This window comes from Chrysemys picta, chromosome 1 (assembly GCF_011386835.1).
Source record: "Chrysemys picta bellii isolate R12L10 chromosome 1, ASM1138683v2, whole genome shotgun sequence".
Taxonomy (NCBI): domain Eukaryota; kingdom Metazoa; phylum Chordata; order Testudines; family Emydidae; genus Chrysemys; species Chrysemys picta.
The window spans coordinates 259,123,355-259,142,833 of record NC_088791.1 but is presented as its reverse complement, the minus strand read 5'-3'; the positions used below and the strand labels follow the sequence as shown (position 1 = coordinate 259,142,833).

At 40.3% G+C, this 19,479-nt stretch overlaps 1 protein-coding gene across 5 annotated transcripts in view; it reads right to left on the bottom strand.

Moving 5' to 3' along the window:
* The window catches only part of DZIP1 (DAZ interacting zinc finger protein 1), a 76,945-nt gene that overhangs the window by 30,984 nt on the left and 26,482 nt on the right, over window positions 1-19,479 (bottom strand). For 3 of the 5 annotated variants that reach the window (XM_042843675.2, XM_042843676.2, XM_005305000.4), the window contains exons 5-10: window positions 16,188-16,349; window positions 15,303-15,440; window positions 14,426-14,488; window positions 10,768-10,908; window positions 7,489-7,537; window positions 5,453-5,509 (exon numbers count right to left, since the gene is read on the bottom strand). In XM_042843675.2, the coding sequence (XP_042699609.2) occupies window positions 5,453-5,509; window positions 7,489-7,537; window positions 10,768-10,908; window positions 14,426-14,488; window positions 15,303-15,440; window positions 16,188-16,349 (610 nt within the window). The remainder of the gene's footprint in view (window positions 1-5,452; window positions 5,510-7,488; window positions 7,538-10,767; window positions 10,909-14,425; window positions 14,489-15,302; window positions 15,441-16,187; window positions 16,350-19,479) is intronic. The other 2 variants (XM_042843677.2, XM_042843678.2) reach the window with 1 other exon arrangement.

Below are 19,479 nucleotides of genomic sequence, written 5' to 3'. Positions count from 1 at the left end.
AGATACCTGCACTATCAGTTCCAAAACAGAGCACTACATGTTTGGAAACACCACATTAATCTGCCCTGAGATCAGGATGTAGCCACTTGTGGCCCGCCCCACCAGGGGCTAGTAAAATATATATTTTCCTCAAACAACCAGTCCAAGGCTTACCTACCATCCTTCCTTATTTCCTGCCCTCTCTGCAGCCACAACCCCTGTGCCGCTCCCCACGCCCCCCGCACAAAGTCTTCTGCCTTTGGTTCCTTCCCACCTAATATAACAAATATTTTGGGTAGACTGGCAGCTGACTATTTTGTTGAGTTCTCAGTAAACATCCTCATACAATAAAAACATATTACACCTCTACCTCGATATAACGCTGTCCTCAGGAGCCAAAAAATCTTACCGTGTTATAGGTGAAGCTGCGTTAGATTGAACTTGCTTTGATCCACCAGAGTGCGCAGTCCCCCCTCCCCCCCCGAAGCACTGCTTTACCGCGTTATATCCGAATTCGTGTTATATCTGGTCGCGTTATATCGAGGTAGAGGTGTATATTATAACAGAGACTACTTGTAGCAAGAAACATTAGTTATTAAATCTTTACTGCATAGCTGTACAAAGGTTTGGGAAAAAAACATCAATGAAGGGGTGTTCACCAGGGGCAATGGCATCAGCACATACACTTGAATACCCAGCCAGGCATAAAGTGGCTGTACAGAAGCCATCTCACTTTTTTTTTTTTCTTTGTTGAGGCATGCGCAGACTACACATCTATACAAGTCAAGAAGTGAATACATTCTTAAATACAATTCACAATTTGGGTGCCCCAAAGGCTCAGTGGGTGCCAGGCACTACTTTGGGAAAAATTGACAGATTGAGACCATTTCGACCCATATCACAGCTATAGAGAGATCTCCAGCTCTGTGCAAAAAAAAAAAAAAAAAAACCACTAGAAATTTTTTGAAAAATGTCTGTTTTTTGGAAGGAAGTAGGGGAGTCTTATATCTCCACAACCCCTAGCTCAAAGAACCCAAATTTGGGTGGCTAATCTTGCCCTGCACCTTCCTAAGGCACACCAAATTTCAAAGGAATCTGATTAAGCATGTTGAAATTAGAGGGCTTAAACAGGCCAACCTTTAACCAGAGTTGAAACACACCCTTAACTATAGTGGCACATGTAGTGGCAATGTAATTAAAAGACAGTCTTTGCCCTATGTTCTAGCCAAATTCAAAATGAAAAGAAAGTATAAAACCTGAAAAAACTTTTGTTGTAAACTGATACTGTTGGTGAATGTAATATATTCAAAACTCACTCCTTTACCCTTGTTCTGATGTGTACCTATGCTCTGACACATCACTCTTTTAGGGATCCCCTATAACATCTGATGTCAATAAGCAATCTGCCCAAGTCAGAGAATCATAAACTACCGATTAGGTAAATCAGTTTCGCTCCTTTCGAGGATTGTCATAACACCTCACCATTTATGCACAGTAAAATAAACACGTTTAATTATGTCTTCATTATTTCACACATACAAATCAAATTTCACAAAGGGGTGTCAGTTGCAGACTGTGATGCATGCATATTTTAAATAGATATACTGTATATCAATTCACTTCTCATGTGCAATATGTGATTTCTTAGAAGTCTGATTATATGCTTAAAATTTGATTACTTTTAAACCTAAATATGTCAAATGCACATGTTTTCAATGATTAAGTCCAAGTCAGAGTTACTTCATTTTAAGTTTTTAGTGTAACATCTAATGAACGCATTGGTAGAGAAAGAGAGAGACTCTACAGCCTAGTGGTTAGGGAACTCACCTGGGATTTGGGAGAACCAAATTCAAGTCCATGCTCAAAATGAATATTTAATTACTTATACAAAGTGAAACAGCTCCAGCAAGAGAGACTGAGAAAGGTCCACCCAAGAATACCCAATAGCCTGGTGGTTAGGGCACCCACCTGGGATATGGGCTCAAGTCCCTGCTCTGCTCATTACAATCCAGGAGCATGCACCAAGCTATTGGCTATAATTAGGGGTCTACTTAAATTGCAGAGAAATCACACATTTTTTGTGGGTTGGTCACGGCATAAACAGCAAATTCCACAGATGTGTTACACATGCGTGAAATTTGCTACTTATGCCATGACCAACCCGTGAAAAATGTGTGATTTCTCCACAGCATTTCTCAAACTGAGGGTCCTGACCCAAAAGTGGGCGGGAAGCCTATTGTACAGGAGTCGCCGTATTGACACCCTCACTTCTGCGTTACCTTCAGAGTTGGGCAGCCAGAAAGCAGCAGCTGCTGGCCAGTTGTCCAGCTCTGAAGGCAGCACCACCACCAGCAGCAACGGAGGAGCAAGGGTGGCAATACCAGACCATGCCACCCTTACTTTGGCGCTGCTGTTGGCGGCAGCGCTGCCTTCAGAGCTGGGCAGCAGGAAAGTGGCAGCTGCTGACTGGGTGCCCACCTCTGAAGGCACCAGGGGGAGCGGCGGCTGCTGGCCAGATGCCCAGCTCTGAAGGCAGAGCTGCTGCCAGCAGCATCAGAGAAGTAAGGATGGCATGGTATGGTATTGCCACCCTTACTGCTTTGCTGCTGCTGGCGGCGGCACTGCCTTCAGTGCTGGGTGCCCAGCCAATAGCTGCCACTCTCTGGCTACCCAGCTCTGAAGGCAGCACAGAAGTAAGGGTGGCAATACCATGACCCTCCTACAATAGGCTTGCGACCCCCTTGTGGGTTGGCGTCCCCAGTCTGAGAAACACTGTGCACTTTTGTATACTTTTACCCTATAATATAAGCAGATTTCACAGGGGAGACTAGATTTCATGGCCTGTGATGCAGTTTTCACGGCTGCAAATTTGGTAGACCCATAGCTATGATGGGATCTCTCCCTTTCTCTGGGTTTTGCATGCTAGGGGATAGGCTGACCTGCCTTATGTGCCTAACTCCAAGAAGTGGCTCATGACTCAAGTGGAGGGTAGCACCTCCTTCCAGCCTTTCAGACACTTAAGGCCCAGATCAATGGCAGTAAGGTGCCTAAACATCTTTGAGGATCTGGACCTAAGCCTCACCCCTTTCCTCTGCATTTCACTCCTATCTAATTTAGGTGGCTCCCCGCTCAGCTTGCTGGCTTTTGATGATCCCTTCCGCAGGCACCTAACTGTCCCCATGCATTGTATGGGGAGTCTGAGTGCCGTACTTGGGGCTAAGGATTCCACTAGGTGACGGGGCACCTAGGGCTTAGGTGTTGCAATACTGAGTGAAGTTCCTCTGTGGATTTAGCCCTAAATGCACAAGTCACTTTTGAAAATGAGGTTCTAAATGAGGTTTTGGCACTTTTGAAAGTTTTATCCAAGATTACACTTTTCAGAAGTAATTCTATCCAAAAAAACTAACAGTCTGGGTATTACAGATGTGGGCAACTGCTTTGATAGGAATATGATAGATCTTCGGATTTCAAAATGGCCTAATAAAAAAAAAGCAGTAGTATTTATTGAAATTGCTAGGAAACTCAGACATTTTCAGTAGCTCCATTACATCCTTTGGTTATATAGCTAGATCCCATGAAAATCCCATGAAAAGTTAGGGGAAGGCTCTAGTTTCCACTAGCCTTTATGAGCCGGAATTTGGAATGTTAATGATAAAAAAAACAAAATGCAGAAGGGAGGAAAGTAGGGGGAGAGACAGAGAGAGACCTGCAGAGATAAATAAAATAATTATCAGCAAAATCATGCAAAGTCAGCACTCTCATTGAGGTTTCATTAGTAAACAACATTGAACTTTCTGTATACTGACAAAGAGCAATCGTTTTCTATGTTGAGAAGTGTAAAATGCAACAGAATCTACAATAAGAGCAGAGAAATGAGGAGAATTTAATCATTGAAACTGCAGATGTAAATGAGCAAGTCAGAGAACTAAAAAAAATTTCTCCTACTGCAGATGAAAAAGGGAAAAAATGGAATAGTTAAAATAATGCTTTAAACTGTGAACACTGTGGAGCTATACCTGAAGAAGCACACCCTCTTGACAACACCAGATCCTTGAACTCTGATTCCATATCTAAATTACTTTATACTTGCCTTCCCCTTCCCATCTTGGTGTACAAGAAGTTGTTTGAGTATAAAAAGATAGAAAACGTATAAATATGTTTTTATTATTACTTTGCCATTCCATCTAAAAATATATATTTCCTTAATTATTGCCGACTATAGGTTAGTAATAAATGTAACTTTAATATTATTTGAACACCACTACTTTGTAATACATAAAGAGCCCTTTAAGGTTACTTAATTTGTTATTTCCAGTCACAACATATCTTTTCAAATCAATACATTAGTTTCAGTTTCTCATTCCTGATTAAGTTGTCTAAAGCTTCCATAACATGTGAAACCTTTTTTCCACTCTCTATTTTTGGATACCTCTGAACTTAAATTTTTATTGTAAAGCAAGAAAAATTATAGAAGCTTCTCTGAGAAGTATTAAATTTCCTCTCTCTGTGGTGTTTCTTACAAAGCTCTGTTTAGAAATAAAAGTTAATTTAACAATTTTAGATTTTTTTTCAAAATTCATTCACACTGCATGCATAGTAATATTTATAATACATAAAAACCTAACACAAAACCCACAACTCTATCACTTTACTATTTGAAATGTTATGCAGAAAAGAATCTTATTGATCACTGAAGATATCTAGCTACCACGGTAACAGTATTAGTCATTGTTTTGAAAGTTGAGACCCAATGGAAACTATTTTGATATTCTCAACAACAAAATATTGCTTTTGTTTAAAAAGAAAAAAATTAAAGCAATAAGACATGATACAGTACGATGATACAGTCTTAGACAATAGCACTGCACTCAAAGTAGGATATCTACATTGAATATAATGTCAATGTAGATATTTTTCTGTATTTAGACATCAGAATATTGTGGGCTAATAAACCAAAATATTAACCTACAGTACACAAAGACAATAATCCCAACAGGAGAGTTCTAGCTTCCTGATTATTTCTGTTGTATTTTCCCCTCTAACTAATGATTGAAACCACATACAAAAAATATATTTTTTCCAAGACTTACAACAAACAAACCACTTCACACGCACTCTTTAGGCAGACACCAGTTTGTTCACTGAAAGTCACAATTTTGCTTCCTCTCCACTGTTCGTTCTGATGATCAGTTGGAAAAACAAATTACATAGAATACACCAGGAAGGTAAAAATCATCACCTTGTGGGAATCACTCTCAAAGCAGTGTCAGTTTTTATACCTACCCACCTCTACAGTGTCCCTTTACATGTATTTTAAAACAATGTTTAATGTGAGAAATTAAAGCACAGTTAATTAAATTGTATTCTCCACTGAATTTAAGTATTGTCATAGAAATGATCCCACAGATAATAAATTGTGAAGACTGAGTATTAGATTTACATTTACTGAAACTGAGTCTATTACAGAACTTACCATGTGTGTCTTGTAGACTTGATTTAGGTTCTACAACATGCTGTGCTGGAGCATTCACTAAAACAGCACAAAAAAAAGAAGCTAACAACAAATGTCTTACAGTAAACAATAACAGATATATACATTCGAACATAGCAGATATTTACTTATACAGTAGAACCTCAGAGTTACAAACACCAGAGTTACGAACTGACCACTCAACCACACACCTCATTTGGAACCAGAAATATGCATTCAGGCAGCAGCAGAGACCAAAGGAAAATAAAAAAAGCAAATACAGTACAGTGCTGTGTTAAATGTAGACTACTAAAAAAAAAATAAAGGGAAAGCAGCATTTTTTTCTGTATAGTAAAGTGTCAAAGCTGTATTAACTCAATGTTCAGTTGTAAACTTTTGAAAGAACCACCATAATGTTTTGTTTAGTTACGAACATTTCAGCGTTACGAACAACCTACATGCCCAAGGTGTTTGTAACTCTGAGGTTCTACTGTAGCACATTTATAAATTAATTACGGAACATATTTCAAGGGAAAGACAACATTTTATACCAACAGAGTTTCTAAAACAGTAAAAGGTTGCTTTACTAAGGAATTGAAGTGACAGTATTATCTAGTTGCTGGAGATGGAAGAGGTAAGCCTGAAATCCTGCTCTGCAACTTAGTTGCAGGTGTAAACCTGGGCAAGTTACTTAACCTGTTTTTGTCTCTGTTTTCTAATCTGTGAAATGCTTCCTATAATAGCATAGTTTGTCCCTTGTGACAGCAGTGAGGGCCCAGGGCCAACTGATTCCAATGCATGGCTCCTTTAAGAACAAGTAGTTCCAGGAAAGCTCCCCAGACTAAGATGGGAATGGTGGCTAGAAGTCATGCCACTGAGTGTTATTAAAGCTCTTAGCTCAGTTAAAAGCAAGCCTGGAGTCAGGAGAAGATTGCAGGGAGGATCTCCTATGGTGAACCACCATGATGGTGGGCTATGAAACCCTACCAGGATTCAAGTACAACCCCAAGAAGGCTGGGCTGTGGAGACTCTGCCCTAAGGGAAGGAAGAATTTGAGTCCAGGGACCAGGGCTAGAAAAAGGCCTGGGGGGAGGGAGGGGGAGGAATGTCTCACAAGAGGGGCTCAGGGGCCACAGTGGGACTGGCAGAGCTTCTCAAGCAGAGATGGAACTGGGGATCCAAGAAAGAGCCGGAGTCAGAAGCCCTGAAACAGGGGTAAATTGGAAACCCTGAATAAGCAAGGGTAGAAGCCTGGACGGGCCAAAGGAATTGTGTTTATTTTGTGAGGATTCAATAAATCAGGCCCTAAGAGGGAGGAATGTTATGTTCTTGGAATTCCCTTGGAGACCTTTCCACTCAGCTTATCCACAACACCTCATCCAGTTCTGGAAGAACACTTCGTTCAGCTTTCCGGAATTCAAAAATCTCAGTTTAGCTCCAGCTCATCACTCAGGTTACTTTATTAGGCATGTAACAGCTCTTTGCCCACACTGGTCAGGCCCAGATGCAGGGGATTTGATACCATAATTTCAATTCATGTCACACATCACACTGTGTACATACATTCTAGCTACTAACATCTACACTTCTTACATGTGAGGTCCAATCACTATGCAGATAGCTTAAGGCAAGCTTATCAGTTCAGGCTGCTCCTGCCTAATTTGTTTACTATAAACATACCCACAATCATTAGTTTAAAATTATTAAATGCCATGCTTTCATATCTCCTCCCTTCAAGTGTTCAGCTTTGTGCCTTGTAAAACCTTAATGTTGCAAGTCTGTGCAGGTTTGACACACAACAGAAAAGAGGCAAAGAACCAGCAGCACTGACACAATATGAAGTACAGTTAAATTGCAAGTGCTGATTTGATTTTTAAAATAAAATTTGTGAAGTTCAAGTATCAATTTGTAATGTACTGTACCATATGTACTAAGATAATTGTATTTTAGCATTTTAAATTAGGATAACTGAACCAAAATGTTAGACTCAGAAGTAGAATCAACCTAATTTATAGCCTTTTCTTACAGCCTGCACTTACCATCATGTGGTTTGACGCTTACTAGTGATTTTGTGGACAATTCTTTTATCTGAAACAGAAAAATTTACCATAAGGTGAGGACACAGTTAGAAATGGATGCCACAAGACTGAATAAAATAATTGTCCTAAAATACAAAGCCTCAAATGAAAATTAAGTTAAATTATAAAGACTAACAAAATTTCCACTATTGCCAAAAAACAGGATGACAGGAATGATTATTTAAAATGCTACACATATGAAGAAATTTTGTTTTCATTGGACTCCGTCTCATTCAACACTCAAGCTGCATAGTGCTCAGTGAATGACGACCCGGCAATGTGGGAGGGTCTCAGAGCTCACACTCCAGCCCACCCCACAAATCTACACAGCAATGAAACTGCCCCATAGCCCGAGCCCCATGGGCCAGCCGGGATGTTTTCTCTGCTATGTACACATCTCTTGTATGCCATTCAACTATGCAATGAAATAGGCAGGGTTCCTAAGGGTGCCTGTATCATTTACTACATTATACTATCATTTACTACATGCTGTATTTCCAATTTCTGCAGTGGGGCTTGAAGTCCAGCCCCAATCCAACAAAGCACTTAAGCACATGCTTAATTTTAAGTGTGGGAAAAGTCCCACTGACTTCCTCTGGTCCCCAGCCATACTCACTACACAATTTAGCCTCAGTCGCCACCCAGCCTGTGCAATGAACAAAGACGGGGTTCTGCAGAAAAACATTTAGATAATCATTAAGGTTAAGATTCTGTCACGGGTATTTTAATAAAAGTCAAGGGAAGGTCGCAGGAAATAAACAACAATTCACAGAAGCCTGAGACCTGTCCCTGACTTTTACTAAAAAAATCCTGGTGTGGGGGGGACTAACAGTTGGAGCACTGCCAGGGGCTGAGCTTCGGAGCTGCTCCAGCATCACGACTGCTCCTGCAGCAGTGGCTGACTGCCACTGCTCCAGCCACAGAGGGCTGACCCAGCCCCAGCCGCTGCTTCAGCCCTGGGGCTGCTGCTCCGGAATCCCTGGGGCTGACTGCCGGCCCCTGCTCTGGCATCCCCAGGGCTGACAGTTGCTCCAGCCCTGCCCCTGCAGAAGCAGTTGTGGAGGTCCTGGAAAGTCACGGAATCTCTGACCTCCATGACAGAATCGTACCCTTAATAATCATATAATTAAAAAGGTGTCCTGGGCCCCAATTGAGCAAAGCACTTAAGCCTGTGTCATATTTAATGTATAAGCGACAGGGGACAGATCTAAATTTGCTCAGGTACATAAAGGTTGATCACATATAGCAAGAGTTCTTCAAGATGGTCTCTACAAATTCCCACTTTTGGGATGTGCTGACGGTGCTTGGTGCACCCCACGCACGGGAATGTGCAAAGACTGCTTGAAGAACCATAACGTTAGCATTTCTAGACTTTTGAGGCCTTCATTATGAAACTCTGAAGTTCTTGTAATACAGTTCTTTGCAAGGAACTTCTTAGGTTTCTAAAAGCAAAAAATAAATTAAAAACAATTATCATTTAGAGCTATTTGCTAGACAACTGTGGAACACGGCATCCTGCATAATTTTTTTACTCAATAAACCAGGGCTATAAATGAATGTTTCTGAAGTATGTCTTATGTCTATTTCTTTCTAGTCAGGTCTTATTTAATTTCATCATGAAGGTTAGTTATATTAATTTAAATTCATCATCACATTCCTTTATAAACCCATTCTGATTTTGATCAATCTGTATCTATAAAAGTGCTCTTATTTTGTTCCTCGTAAATTTCCTGGTAGAGAGTCAGACTTGAACTTTTAAACTTCTCAGTATTTTCCTTGATCCTTTAAAAATATTGGTATCATGTTCAGTTCTCTTTAGTCCCTCATCCTATTTCCAGTGATGATTTCCAAATTCTTAATGCTACTTTTTAATTCGCTTGATATCTTCCTGTAAAATATACTACAGTATTCATTTTCCTACTGACACATTCTTCCATCCTTGGTATGTCCAACCCATCAAAGGTCTCAACTCATAGTGCGTCACCTGAATGGTACCTCCTTTCATGATCTATCCAGTCTAGCTTCCAGTTTCTCTCAGCAATCTCATCTGCTGTTCAAGCCCTTCCACTTTGAGGACCTTCATAGTTGCCTTTCAAAAATGGAGCCTTGAGATCCTTTATGAGACATTTTATAAACCAGGTAATGCTGATTTTCTTTGGAGATGTCACTTTTCTTGTACGGAGTTTGTCTGAGCCTAAGTACTCTTCTACATCTCCTTCTCTGAATATACTATTTAATTGTATTTTATTTATTGCTCAATAGGTTTCTGACTCTCAGCTGTAATTTTTTGTTATGGAAGATGACTTAAGAGTTGCCACTTGCTAACCAGACACACAAATCTTGGCCCCAATTGTGCAAAGACTTATGCATGTGCTTAAAATTAACCACTTTCTGAAGTCTGCAAAATCAGACTCTTGTTGATAAGCACATACACTTTAACACATAGATACATTAATAGATTTTTAAAGCCAGAAGGGACCATTATGATGATCTAGACTGATCTCCTGCATAACATAGGCCATACAACCTCACCCAGTAATTTCTGCATCAAGCCCATAAACTGTTTGAACTATAGTATCTCTTTTAGAAATATATCTAGTCTTGATTTAAAGATGTGACGTGATGCAGAATCCATCACATTCCTAGGTTAGCTGTTTCAATGATTCATTATCCTCATGGTCAAAAAATTGTGCTTTATTTCTAGTCTGAATTTGTCTAGCTTCAGATTCTAGCCATTAGATCTCATTATGCCTTTTTCTCAGAAATTAGAGCAGTGTCTACTCTCAGAAATTTCTTCCCATGTAGATACTTGTAGACCATGACCAACTCCACTCTTAACCTTCTCTTGGATAAACTAAATAGACTGAGCTTGTTAAGTCTCTCAATGTGAAGTATGTTTTCCAAACCTCAAATCACTACCATTGATCTTTCCTGAGCACTTTCCAATTTGATAAATCTATGAATGGGATTATCTGATGGGGTTGACTGCAACAACAGGAGACTGAATTTGATGACCCAAGCAGATCCTTTTAGAAGTATGGCCACCAAAACTGGACACAGTATTCCAGTAATGATCACACCAATGCCACTTACGGAGGTAATACCACCAATTCAAATTTTAGAAGAATATTGATTTATGAAAATTGGAAATTCATCCACAGATTACAGTATTTAAAAAAAAAAAATCTCTTCTCACATGCCCAAGGTTTTAGATACCCAAGAATACTTTATAAAACAGACCTGCTGTTTTTGAGAAATAATCAGCTCGTTCTGTTCCTGAAGCCTCTGCCCTAGCTCCTCTATCCTTTTCTTATAGAAGATGTTACTTGCATTTAGGTCCTCTGTCATTGATGATTTAAGCTTCTCAATCTGTGACAGTAGCTAGAAAACAAACCATTGAAAAGTAACTAATTGTAAATATTACATAAAATTAGGGTTGTTGATTAATCACAGTTAACATGTGATTAACTGAAAATAATTAATCGTGATTTAATCGCACTGTTTTTAGTTTTAATCGCACTGTTAAACAGTAGAATACCAACTGAAATGAAATTACATATTTTGGATGTTTTTCTACATTTTCATATATATTGTATTCTGTGTTGTAATTAAATCAAAGTGTATAGTATTTTTGATTACAGATATTTGCACTGTAAAAATGATAAAAGAAATAGTATTTTTCAATTCACCTCATACAAGTACTGTAGTGCAATCTCTTTACTGTGAAAGTGCAACTTACAAGTGTGGATATTTTTTTGCTACGTAACTGCACTCAAAAACAAAACAATATAAAACTTCAGAGCCTACAAGTCCATTCAGCCAATCACTAAGACAAACAAGTTTGTTTACATTTACGAGAGATAATGCTGCCCTCTTCTTATTTACAATGTCACCAGAAAGTGAGAACAGGTATTTGCATTGCACTTTTGTAGCTAGCACTGCAAGGTATTTAGGTGCCAGATATGCTATGCCACATTCCAATGCCCCTTCATGTTTTGGCCTCCATTCCAGAGGTTGATGACGCTTGTTAAAAAATAATGTATTAATTAAATTTGTGACTGAACTCCTTGGGGAGAACTGTATGTCCCCTGCTGTTTTACCCGCATTCTGCCATATATTTCATGTTATAGCAGTCTCAGATGATGACCCAGCATATGTTGTTCATTTTAAAAACACTTTCACTGCAGATTTCACAAAATGCAAAGAAGATACTAATATGAGATTTCTAAAGATAACTACAGCACTTACCCAATGTTTAAGAATCTGAAGTGCCTTTCAAAATCTGAGAGAGACAAGGTGTGGGGCATGCTTTCAGAAGTCTTAAAAGAGCAACACTCAGATGTGGAAACTACAGAACCTGAACCACCTAAAAAGAAAATTAACTTTCTGCTGGTGGCATCTGACTCAGATAATGAAAATGAAGAGGCGTTGGTCCGCACTGTTTTAGATTGTTATCGAGCAGAACCCATCATCAACATGGACGCATGTCCCCTGGAATGGTGGTTGAAGCAGGAAGGGACATATGAATCTTTAGCTCATCTGGAACATAAATATTTTGCAATTCTGGCTACAACAGTGCCATGTGAATGTCTGTTCTTACTTTCAGGTGACATTGTAAACAAGAAGTGGGCAGCATTATCTCCTGCAACGTAAACAAACTTTTTTGTCTGAATGATTGTCTGAAGAAGAAGTAGGACTGAGTGGACTTGCAGGCTCTAAAATTTTACACTGTTATTTTTGAATGCATGTTTTTTTGTACATAATTCTACATTTGTAAGTTCAACTTTCATGATAAAGAGATTGCACTACAGTACTTGTATTAGGTGAACTGAAAAATACGTCTTCTTTTGTTTTTTTACAGTGCAAATTACTTGTAATCAAAAATAAATATAAAGTGAGCACTGTACCGTTTGTATTCTGTGTTGTAATTGTAATCAATATATTTGAAAATGTAAAAAACATCCAAAAATATTTAAATAAATAAATGGTATTCTATTACTGTTTAACAGTGCAATTAATCACAATTAATATTTTTAATCGTCCTACATAAAATATTTTATTATATAGTTTACACAAGCAAGGTTTTGGTTCAAATCCTTCTCTTTATGGCCCTGTGTAAACGAGTTTCTCTAGGGTGCCCCCTTCTACTCTAATATAGCCACTCCCTTCTCTGGACTTCCTCCCACTTGACTACAGCATCCTCTTTTTAAAGCTCCCCATTCCTATCACACAGGATTGGCAGGAGAGATGGGGTGGGGCTACTTTAGAACACACAGCCTCAATAGCCCTTTCCCTGTCAGTGCAGGGTTTGAGTCACACCCTAATTCAAGAAAGTACTTAAGCATGCGTGACTTCAATGGGGTTCATGCATGTGTTGTGGTGCTTTCCTGAATAGGAGATGCTTTTTCTGAATCAGGGCCTATATCATTTTTAATACTCTGTGTGTAAATGAAAAAACGCAGAACGCAGTAAGGGATGTGCATATACCTTATGGACATGGTCTGAAAGTAAGACCTACAGGGAAATGTATATGACTAGATAAAGAAAATTATTTACAGTTACCCATGGCAGCAAATAATGCTATTTTAGAAATAATAGTTGGGAATCTGGGCAATGAACACAATGGGCTTGATTCAGGATCAGCGCTGAGTACGGGGCAGCATGCAGTGACAAACCCCATAAGGAATACACACAATTTTCCCCCTCCCCTACTCTTGTACCCAGTGAATGTGTGTAAGAAATGTACTATATCCCTTTTCAGGGTGTTGCATGATGCTTCCCTGCTGCTTGCTTGCTGGGGGAGAAGTAGTAATAGCCATGCAGCCCCTGATCTTCCCATTTTTGATCTGGACAGTTCCAGATCATGGCTATGCAGCCGAATGAGACATGAAGGGAGGAGGAGGAAGGAAAAATAGAAACTTAGAGCAGGAATGAGAGAAAAAATAACTAGAAGAAAAAAAGATAAAGACTGAGGAAGAGACAAAGAAAAAGTAAAATATGAGAATTAATGCAAAAATCAAATTCCATTACAATGTTTTTCCTGGAACAAGAAAAGCTCAAAGGATTCAGGACTAGAGAGACACAATGGGGGAAAACAGGGGAGGATGGAGGGAGGAATTTGAGATTCACAGCTGGAAAAGGTTGGAGATCCCCCCCGTTGGCCCATCAGGATAAATGAGATACACATTGCCATTTTATTTTGCACATTATATTAACTACCTTGTATGCCAGGGGTCGGCAACATTGGCACACGGCTCGCCAGGGTGCCGGGCCGGGCCAGTTTTATTTACCTGCTGACGCGGCAGGTTCGGCCGATCGCGGCCCCCACTGGCCGCAGTTCGCCGTCCTGGGCCAATGGGGGCGGTGAGAAGCTGCGGCCAGCACATCGCTCGCCCGCGCCGCTTCTCGCCGCCCCCATTGGCCCGGGACAGCGAACCGCAGCCAGTGGGGGCCGCGATTGGCCGAACCTGCCGCATCAGCAGGTAAATAAAACTGGCCCGGCCCGCCAGGGTGCTTACCCTGGCGAGCCGCGTGCCAATGTTGCCAACCCCTGAAGTATGCAAACACACTATATAGTACATTCTGCACATAGCTGAAAAAAATGTTTAACTCTTCAGGGCATGGACTCAGTCTCTCTGTGTTTCCACAGGTTCTTTAACAGCAGGACCCTGATCCTGACTGCTATCTTTGGGCACTACCATAAAAGAAATAGAGAAATACTAAATAATGCTATATACTAAAAGAATGTATTTTGAACATATATTCTGAATATCTAGGATGTCTAATCTGCCAGATGTTGCAAATTGTATTAGTAGCATTGAGAGAGCGTGGTGTTCGCTTTTATTTCACTGGCTTAAAAATAGGTTGTTGGTATAAGCACATTGCTATGCAATCTTACCTGGCACCTTTCTTTTTCATGTTCTTGATGAAGGGCTTGTATTCTGGAAGTCCACTTACTTTCCTATAACGAAAGTAAATATTCATTTAAAGATTTTGTTTGTATTAAAAATTGGTTAATAATGAAGCTGAATTACATTATATCAGCATAAAAGATTATTAATACTGCAGCATTTCAGTAAACCCTTCCTTATGACAAACAATAATTGAAGTGTCTCGTAACTGAAATGTCTCATATGTTTGAGTGTAAGTGTTATTTATATGTTATTAATCAAACTGGAAATTATGTATTCATAGGACCCTGGACATACAAGTCCTGTCTCTCTCATTTGACAAAATATAAAGTTACAATGATATATTTCATTTTGCTAATAACAAACATATGAGTAGTTTTTTTTCTAAATAACAAATTCAAACACTGGTTAATGGATTTATAGTGACAATGAAATAAAACACCTTAACTTGTGAAAGATGGAGTATACTTCCCTTTGTGGGAAGAAATGAACAAATTCCACCATGAATTTTCTTCGACTAAAAGAAGGGGGGAGGGGAGGAGAACCCATCACTAAAATTTTCTAACATCTCAGAGTTTCTTATCATTTGTTCAATTTTTAAATGTATTTTTCCAAAGCAACACCAGGATCAAGAAGGCACAAATGATTCCTTCCGCCAGTGAACTCCACCCAGAACATATAGGGCATAGGTGAGAATCCCAGGCCAATGTGCAGTGAATCAGAAAAGAAAAAAAATTACTTTAGTAAATGAGAATTACAGAAAATTTACTCTGAATGTTACATTCTTATTTGTAGAAGTACAAACACAGAGACTAGCAGTAGTGATCACGATATTGTATATTCATCTTTACATCACAGTACTACCTGTTTTTCAAGAAGTTGCATCATATTCTGATAATCCTGATCATTCTGAGGTCTCTCGTCTGTAAATTCATGGCTGTCTTTTAAAGTGCCTAAATTGGATTTCAGTTGAATATTGGACTTCTGTAATTCTAACAATTGCTAAGAGGAAAAATATCTGTTAAAAACCCAGCATTTAGTCAAGAAATTATTATAACTGTTTAAAGAGTTGGTGTATGCATCAGACTCTCCCAACAAATGTTTCTAAGCAGTAAAAATTTATCAGTTTTACTGTGATTACAAGGATGCAGGTTAGGAACTAGTACCAACAAACTAAAAGCAGTTCTACTAAATTCAAGTGCCTGGACACTCACAGATTTATCCATCATCAGAACACTTGGAAATACAACTTTTGATCTTTGTGACATCATCCCATGCAGTTCTACTCTCTCAGGACCTTGCTACGGAGGCTGTTCCTCCTCTTCTATGTCACTCATAATCACCTAAACTTAGTAGGTGCCTCCAGACAGTAATGATAAAATACTAACCAATTGCAAAACAAGAACTCAGTGGTTCAGGATTAAGAAAAGAGTAACATGTAACTTGTAGGCAGGATTCCTTCATACAAATGAGTGCAATTCAGAAAATAACTGAAAACATTTTGGAATTAAGGAGACAATACCAGAATATAACCATTAATTAATTAACTAATATTTTTTAAGTTTTATATAAGAACAGCTCTTATAATGTTAACATCATGATACTGACCTCCTTTGTAAAGGACTTTGAGATCTGCTGATGAACAGCATTACATAAGAGCTAGGTATCTTATTATATGTTTCAAATAACAAACCAAGATCAGTTCATTACAGACAATATTAACAGAAATTCCATATTTAAATCACTTACATTTTCTAATGCAGTATTCTTTGTAGCTAATTCTTTAAACTCCTTCATAAACATCTCTTTTACTTTCTCTATTTCATCAGCCAATTTCTCTTTTTCTTCCTCTTTCCATTTATGAAAAGATTGCAGAATTTCTTCTTCTTTTGATCTTTGATGTTCATATTCCTGAAATTATTTTAAAATGTTACTCTAAGAATTCTCTCACTCTGTTCTCACATACAAAACAATGCAACATTAAAAATGGCAAAGGTAATAGCTAAGCTATATGAGCCAAATGGTAACTTCTGTAAAATACTGTGACATCAATTTTTAAGCAGAACTTCTGAGTGAAACCAATTATTTGAACCAGTATTTTTTCCCTTCTCTAAATAAACAATTGCAGCTCCTACAGGCACTTGTGTATATAAAGGAATTTTGCCTAAATATTGCATCACATTCCTCTCTTAACCTTCAACCTGTAAGCTTTTGTTTTGCATTTATCACTCATGCTGTCCTTAACTCTTGTCTGAATAAGTCAATGGGAAGTTCTGCTTAAAAACAAATGCCCATTTCCTTCAAATATACTGAAATTAATACTAGTTAATATATTTTAACCACAAAAGTTTAAGGCTACAAAGCCTGACCAATTTGCGTAATTTACAGACTAGAAAAAAAATATTCATATTACCTGTCTGGTTCTTGCTTACATGCTCAGAGTCTAACTGATCACGATACGTGGGGTTGGGAAGGAATTTTCCCCCAGCTCCGATTGGCAGGAACCTTGGGGGGTTTTCACCTTCCCCTGCAGCATGGAGTGCGAGTTACTTGCTGGTATTATGTGGGTATATCTCACTTGGTCAATTCCCTGCCACTGCATGGGCCTCTTGCACTGGTGCACCTTGGCTTCTCCTATTCTCTGCCCGTGGCACATAATAGTTTAGTCTCCCATGGTCTCTAATGAGTTGGTCTAATTTCAGTTGTTGGGGTTATTATATGGGTATTGGCTGATACTGGTGGCTTGTGATATACAAGAGGTCAGACTAGATAATTTGGTGGTCTCTTCTGACCTTAAAGTAAGCTAAATATAAGTCAACAAAGTAACATGGCTGCAAAAAAAGCAAACATCGTTCTGGGATGTATTAGTTGAAATGTTGAAAGCAAGATACGAGAAGGAATTCTTCCACTCCACTCTGGGCTGATTAGGCCTCAACTGGAGTACTGTGTCCAGTTCTGGGCACCACATTTCAGGAAAGATGTGAACAAATTGGAGAAAGTCCAGAGAAGAGCAACAAAAACGATTAAAGAGCTAGAAAACATGATCTATGAGGGAAGATTGAAAAAATTGGGTTTGTTTAGTCTGGAGAAGAGAAGACAGAGAGGACATGATAACAGTTTTCAAGTACATAAAAGGTTGTTACAAGGAGGAAGGAGAAAAATTGTTCTCCTTAACCTCTGAGGATAGGACAAGAAGCAATGGGCTTAAATTGCAGCAAGGGAGGTTTGGGTTGGACATTAGGAAAAACTTCCTAATTGTCAGGTTGGTTAAGCACTGGAATAAATTGCCTAGGGAGGCTATGGAATCTCCATCACTGGAGATTTTTAAGAGCAGGTTAGACAAACACCTGCCAGGGATGGTCTGTATAATACAGGGATCAGCAACCTTTGGCATGCAGCCCGTCAGGGAAATTCGCTGGTGGGCTGGGACGGTTTGTTTACCTGCAGCGTCCGCAGGTTCGGCCAATCGCAGCTCCCACTGGCCACGGTTCGCCGTTCCAGGCCAATGGGGGCTGCGGGACGCGGTGCAGGACAAGGGATGTGCTGGCCGCCACTTCCCTGCTGGCCTGGAACAGCAAACCATGGCCAGTGGGAGCTGTGATTGGTCGAACCTGCGGACACTGCAGGTAAACAAACCGTCCCAGCCCACCAGCGAATTTCCCTGATGGGCTGCATGCCAAAGGTTGACAATCCCTGATATAATACTTAGTCCTGCCATGAATGCAATGGACTGGACTAGATGACCTCTCAAGGTCCCTTCCAGAAAAAACGGTTACTCACCTTTGTAACTGTTGTTCTTCGAGATGTGTTGCTCATATCCATTCCAATTAGGTGTGCGCGCGCGCCGCGTGCACAATCGTCGGAGAATTTTCTACCCTAGCAACACCCGGTGGGTCGGCTGTGGAGCCCCCTGGATGGAGCCTTCATGGCGCCGGATATATACCCCAGCCGACCCAGAGCCCCCTCAGTTCCTTCTTGCTCGCTACTCCGACAGTGGGGAAGAGGGGCGGGTTTGGAATGTATATGAGCAACACATCTCGAAGAACAACAGTTACAAAGGTGAGTAACCGTTTTTTTCTTCTTCGAGTGCTTGCTCATATCGATTCCAATTAGGTTACTACCAAGCCTTACCTAGGCGGTGGGGTCGGAGTGAGACATTGCCGTGTGCAAAACCGCTGACCCGAATGCAGCATCGTCTCTAGACTGCTGTACCAGCGCATAGTGAGTGGCGAAGGTGTGGACCGATGACCAAACAGCCGTTCTACAAATGTCCTGGATCAGAACCTGAGCCAGGAAGGCAGCTGAGGAGGCTTGGGCCCTCATGGAGTGGGCGGTGAGGCGTGGCGTTGGGGCACCGGCCAGGTCGTAGCAAGCATGAATGCAGGACGTGATCTAAGAGGAGAGACCGGTAAACCTTTCATCCGGTCGGCCACTGCAACGAAGAGTTGCGTCGTCTTCCTAAACGGCTTCGTACGCTCAATATAGAAAGCGAGGGCCCTGCGTACGTCCAAGGAGTGCATACAGTGTGGGGGCAAAGCTGCACCTTGTCTTTGTGGAAGACTGTGTACGGAGGCTCAGACGTGAGCGCCCTGAGTTCAGAAACATGCCTTGCTGAAGTGATGGCTATAAGGAAAGCTGTCTTCCAAGATAGGTAAAGGAATGAGCAGGTAGCCAATGGCTCGAACGGGGGCCCTGTGAGCTTGGAGAGAACCAGGTTAAGATCCCACGCCGGAACGGGTTGGCGTTGCTGTGGGTATAACCGGTCTAAGCCCTTGAGGAATCTGATGACCATCGGGTTAGAGAAGATCGAGGAAGCGTGTTCTCCTGGGTGGAATGCCGATATAGCAGCCAGGTGAACCCTGACTGAAGATATTGCCAAGCCCTGCTGTTTCAGGGATAGGAGATATTCGAGTATAAGAGGAATAGACGCCTGCAACGGGGGACATGGCCCGCTGCTCGCACCAACAGGAGAACCGTTTCCACTTGGCTAAGTAAGTGGTCCATGTAGAGGGCTTTCTACTTCCCAGCAGAATCTGTTGCA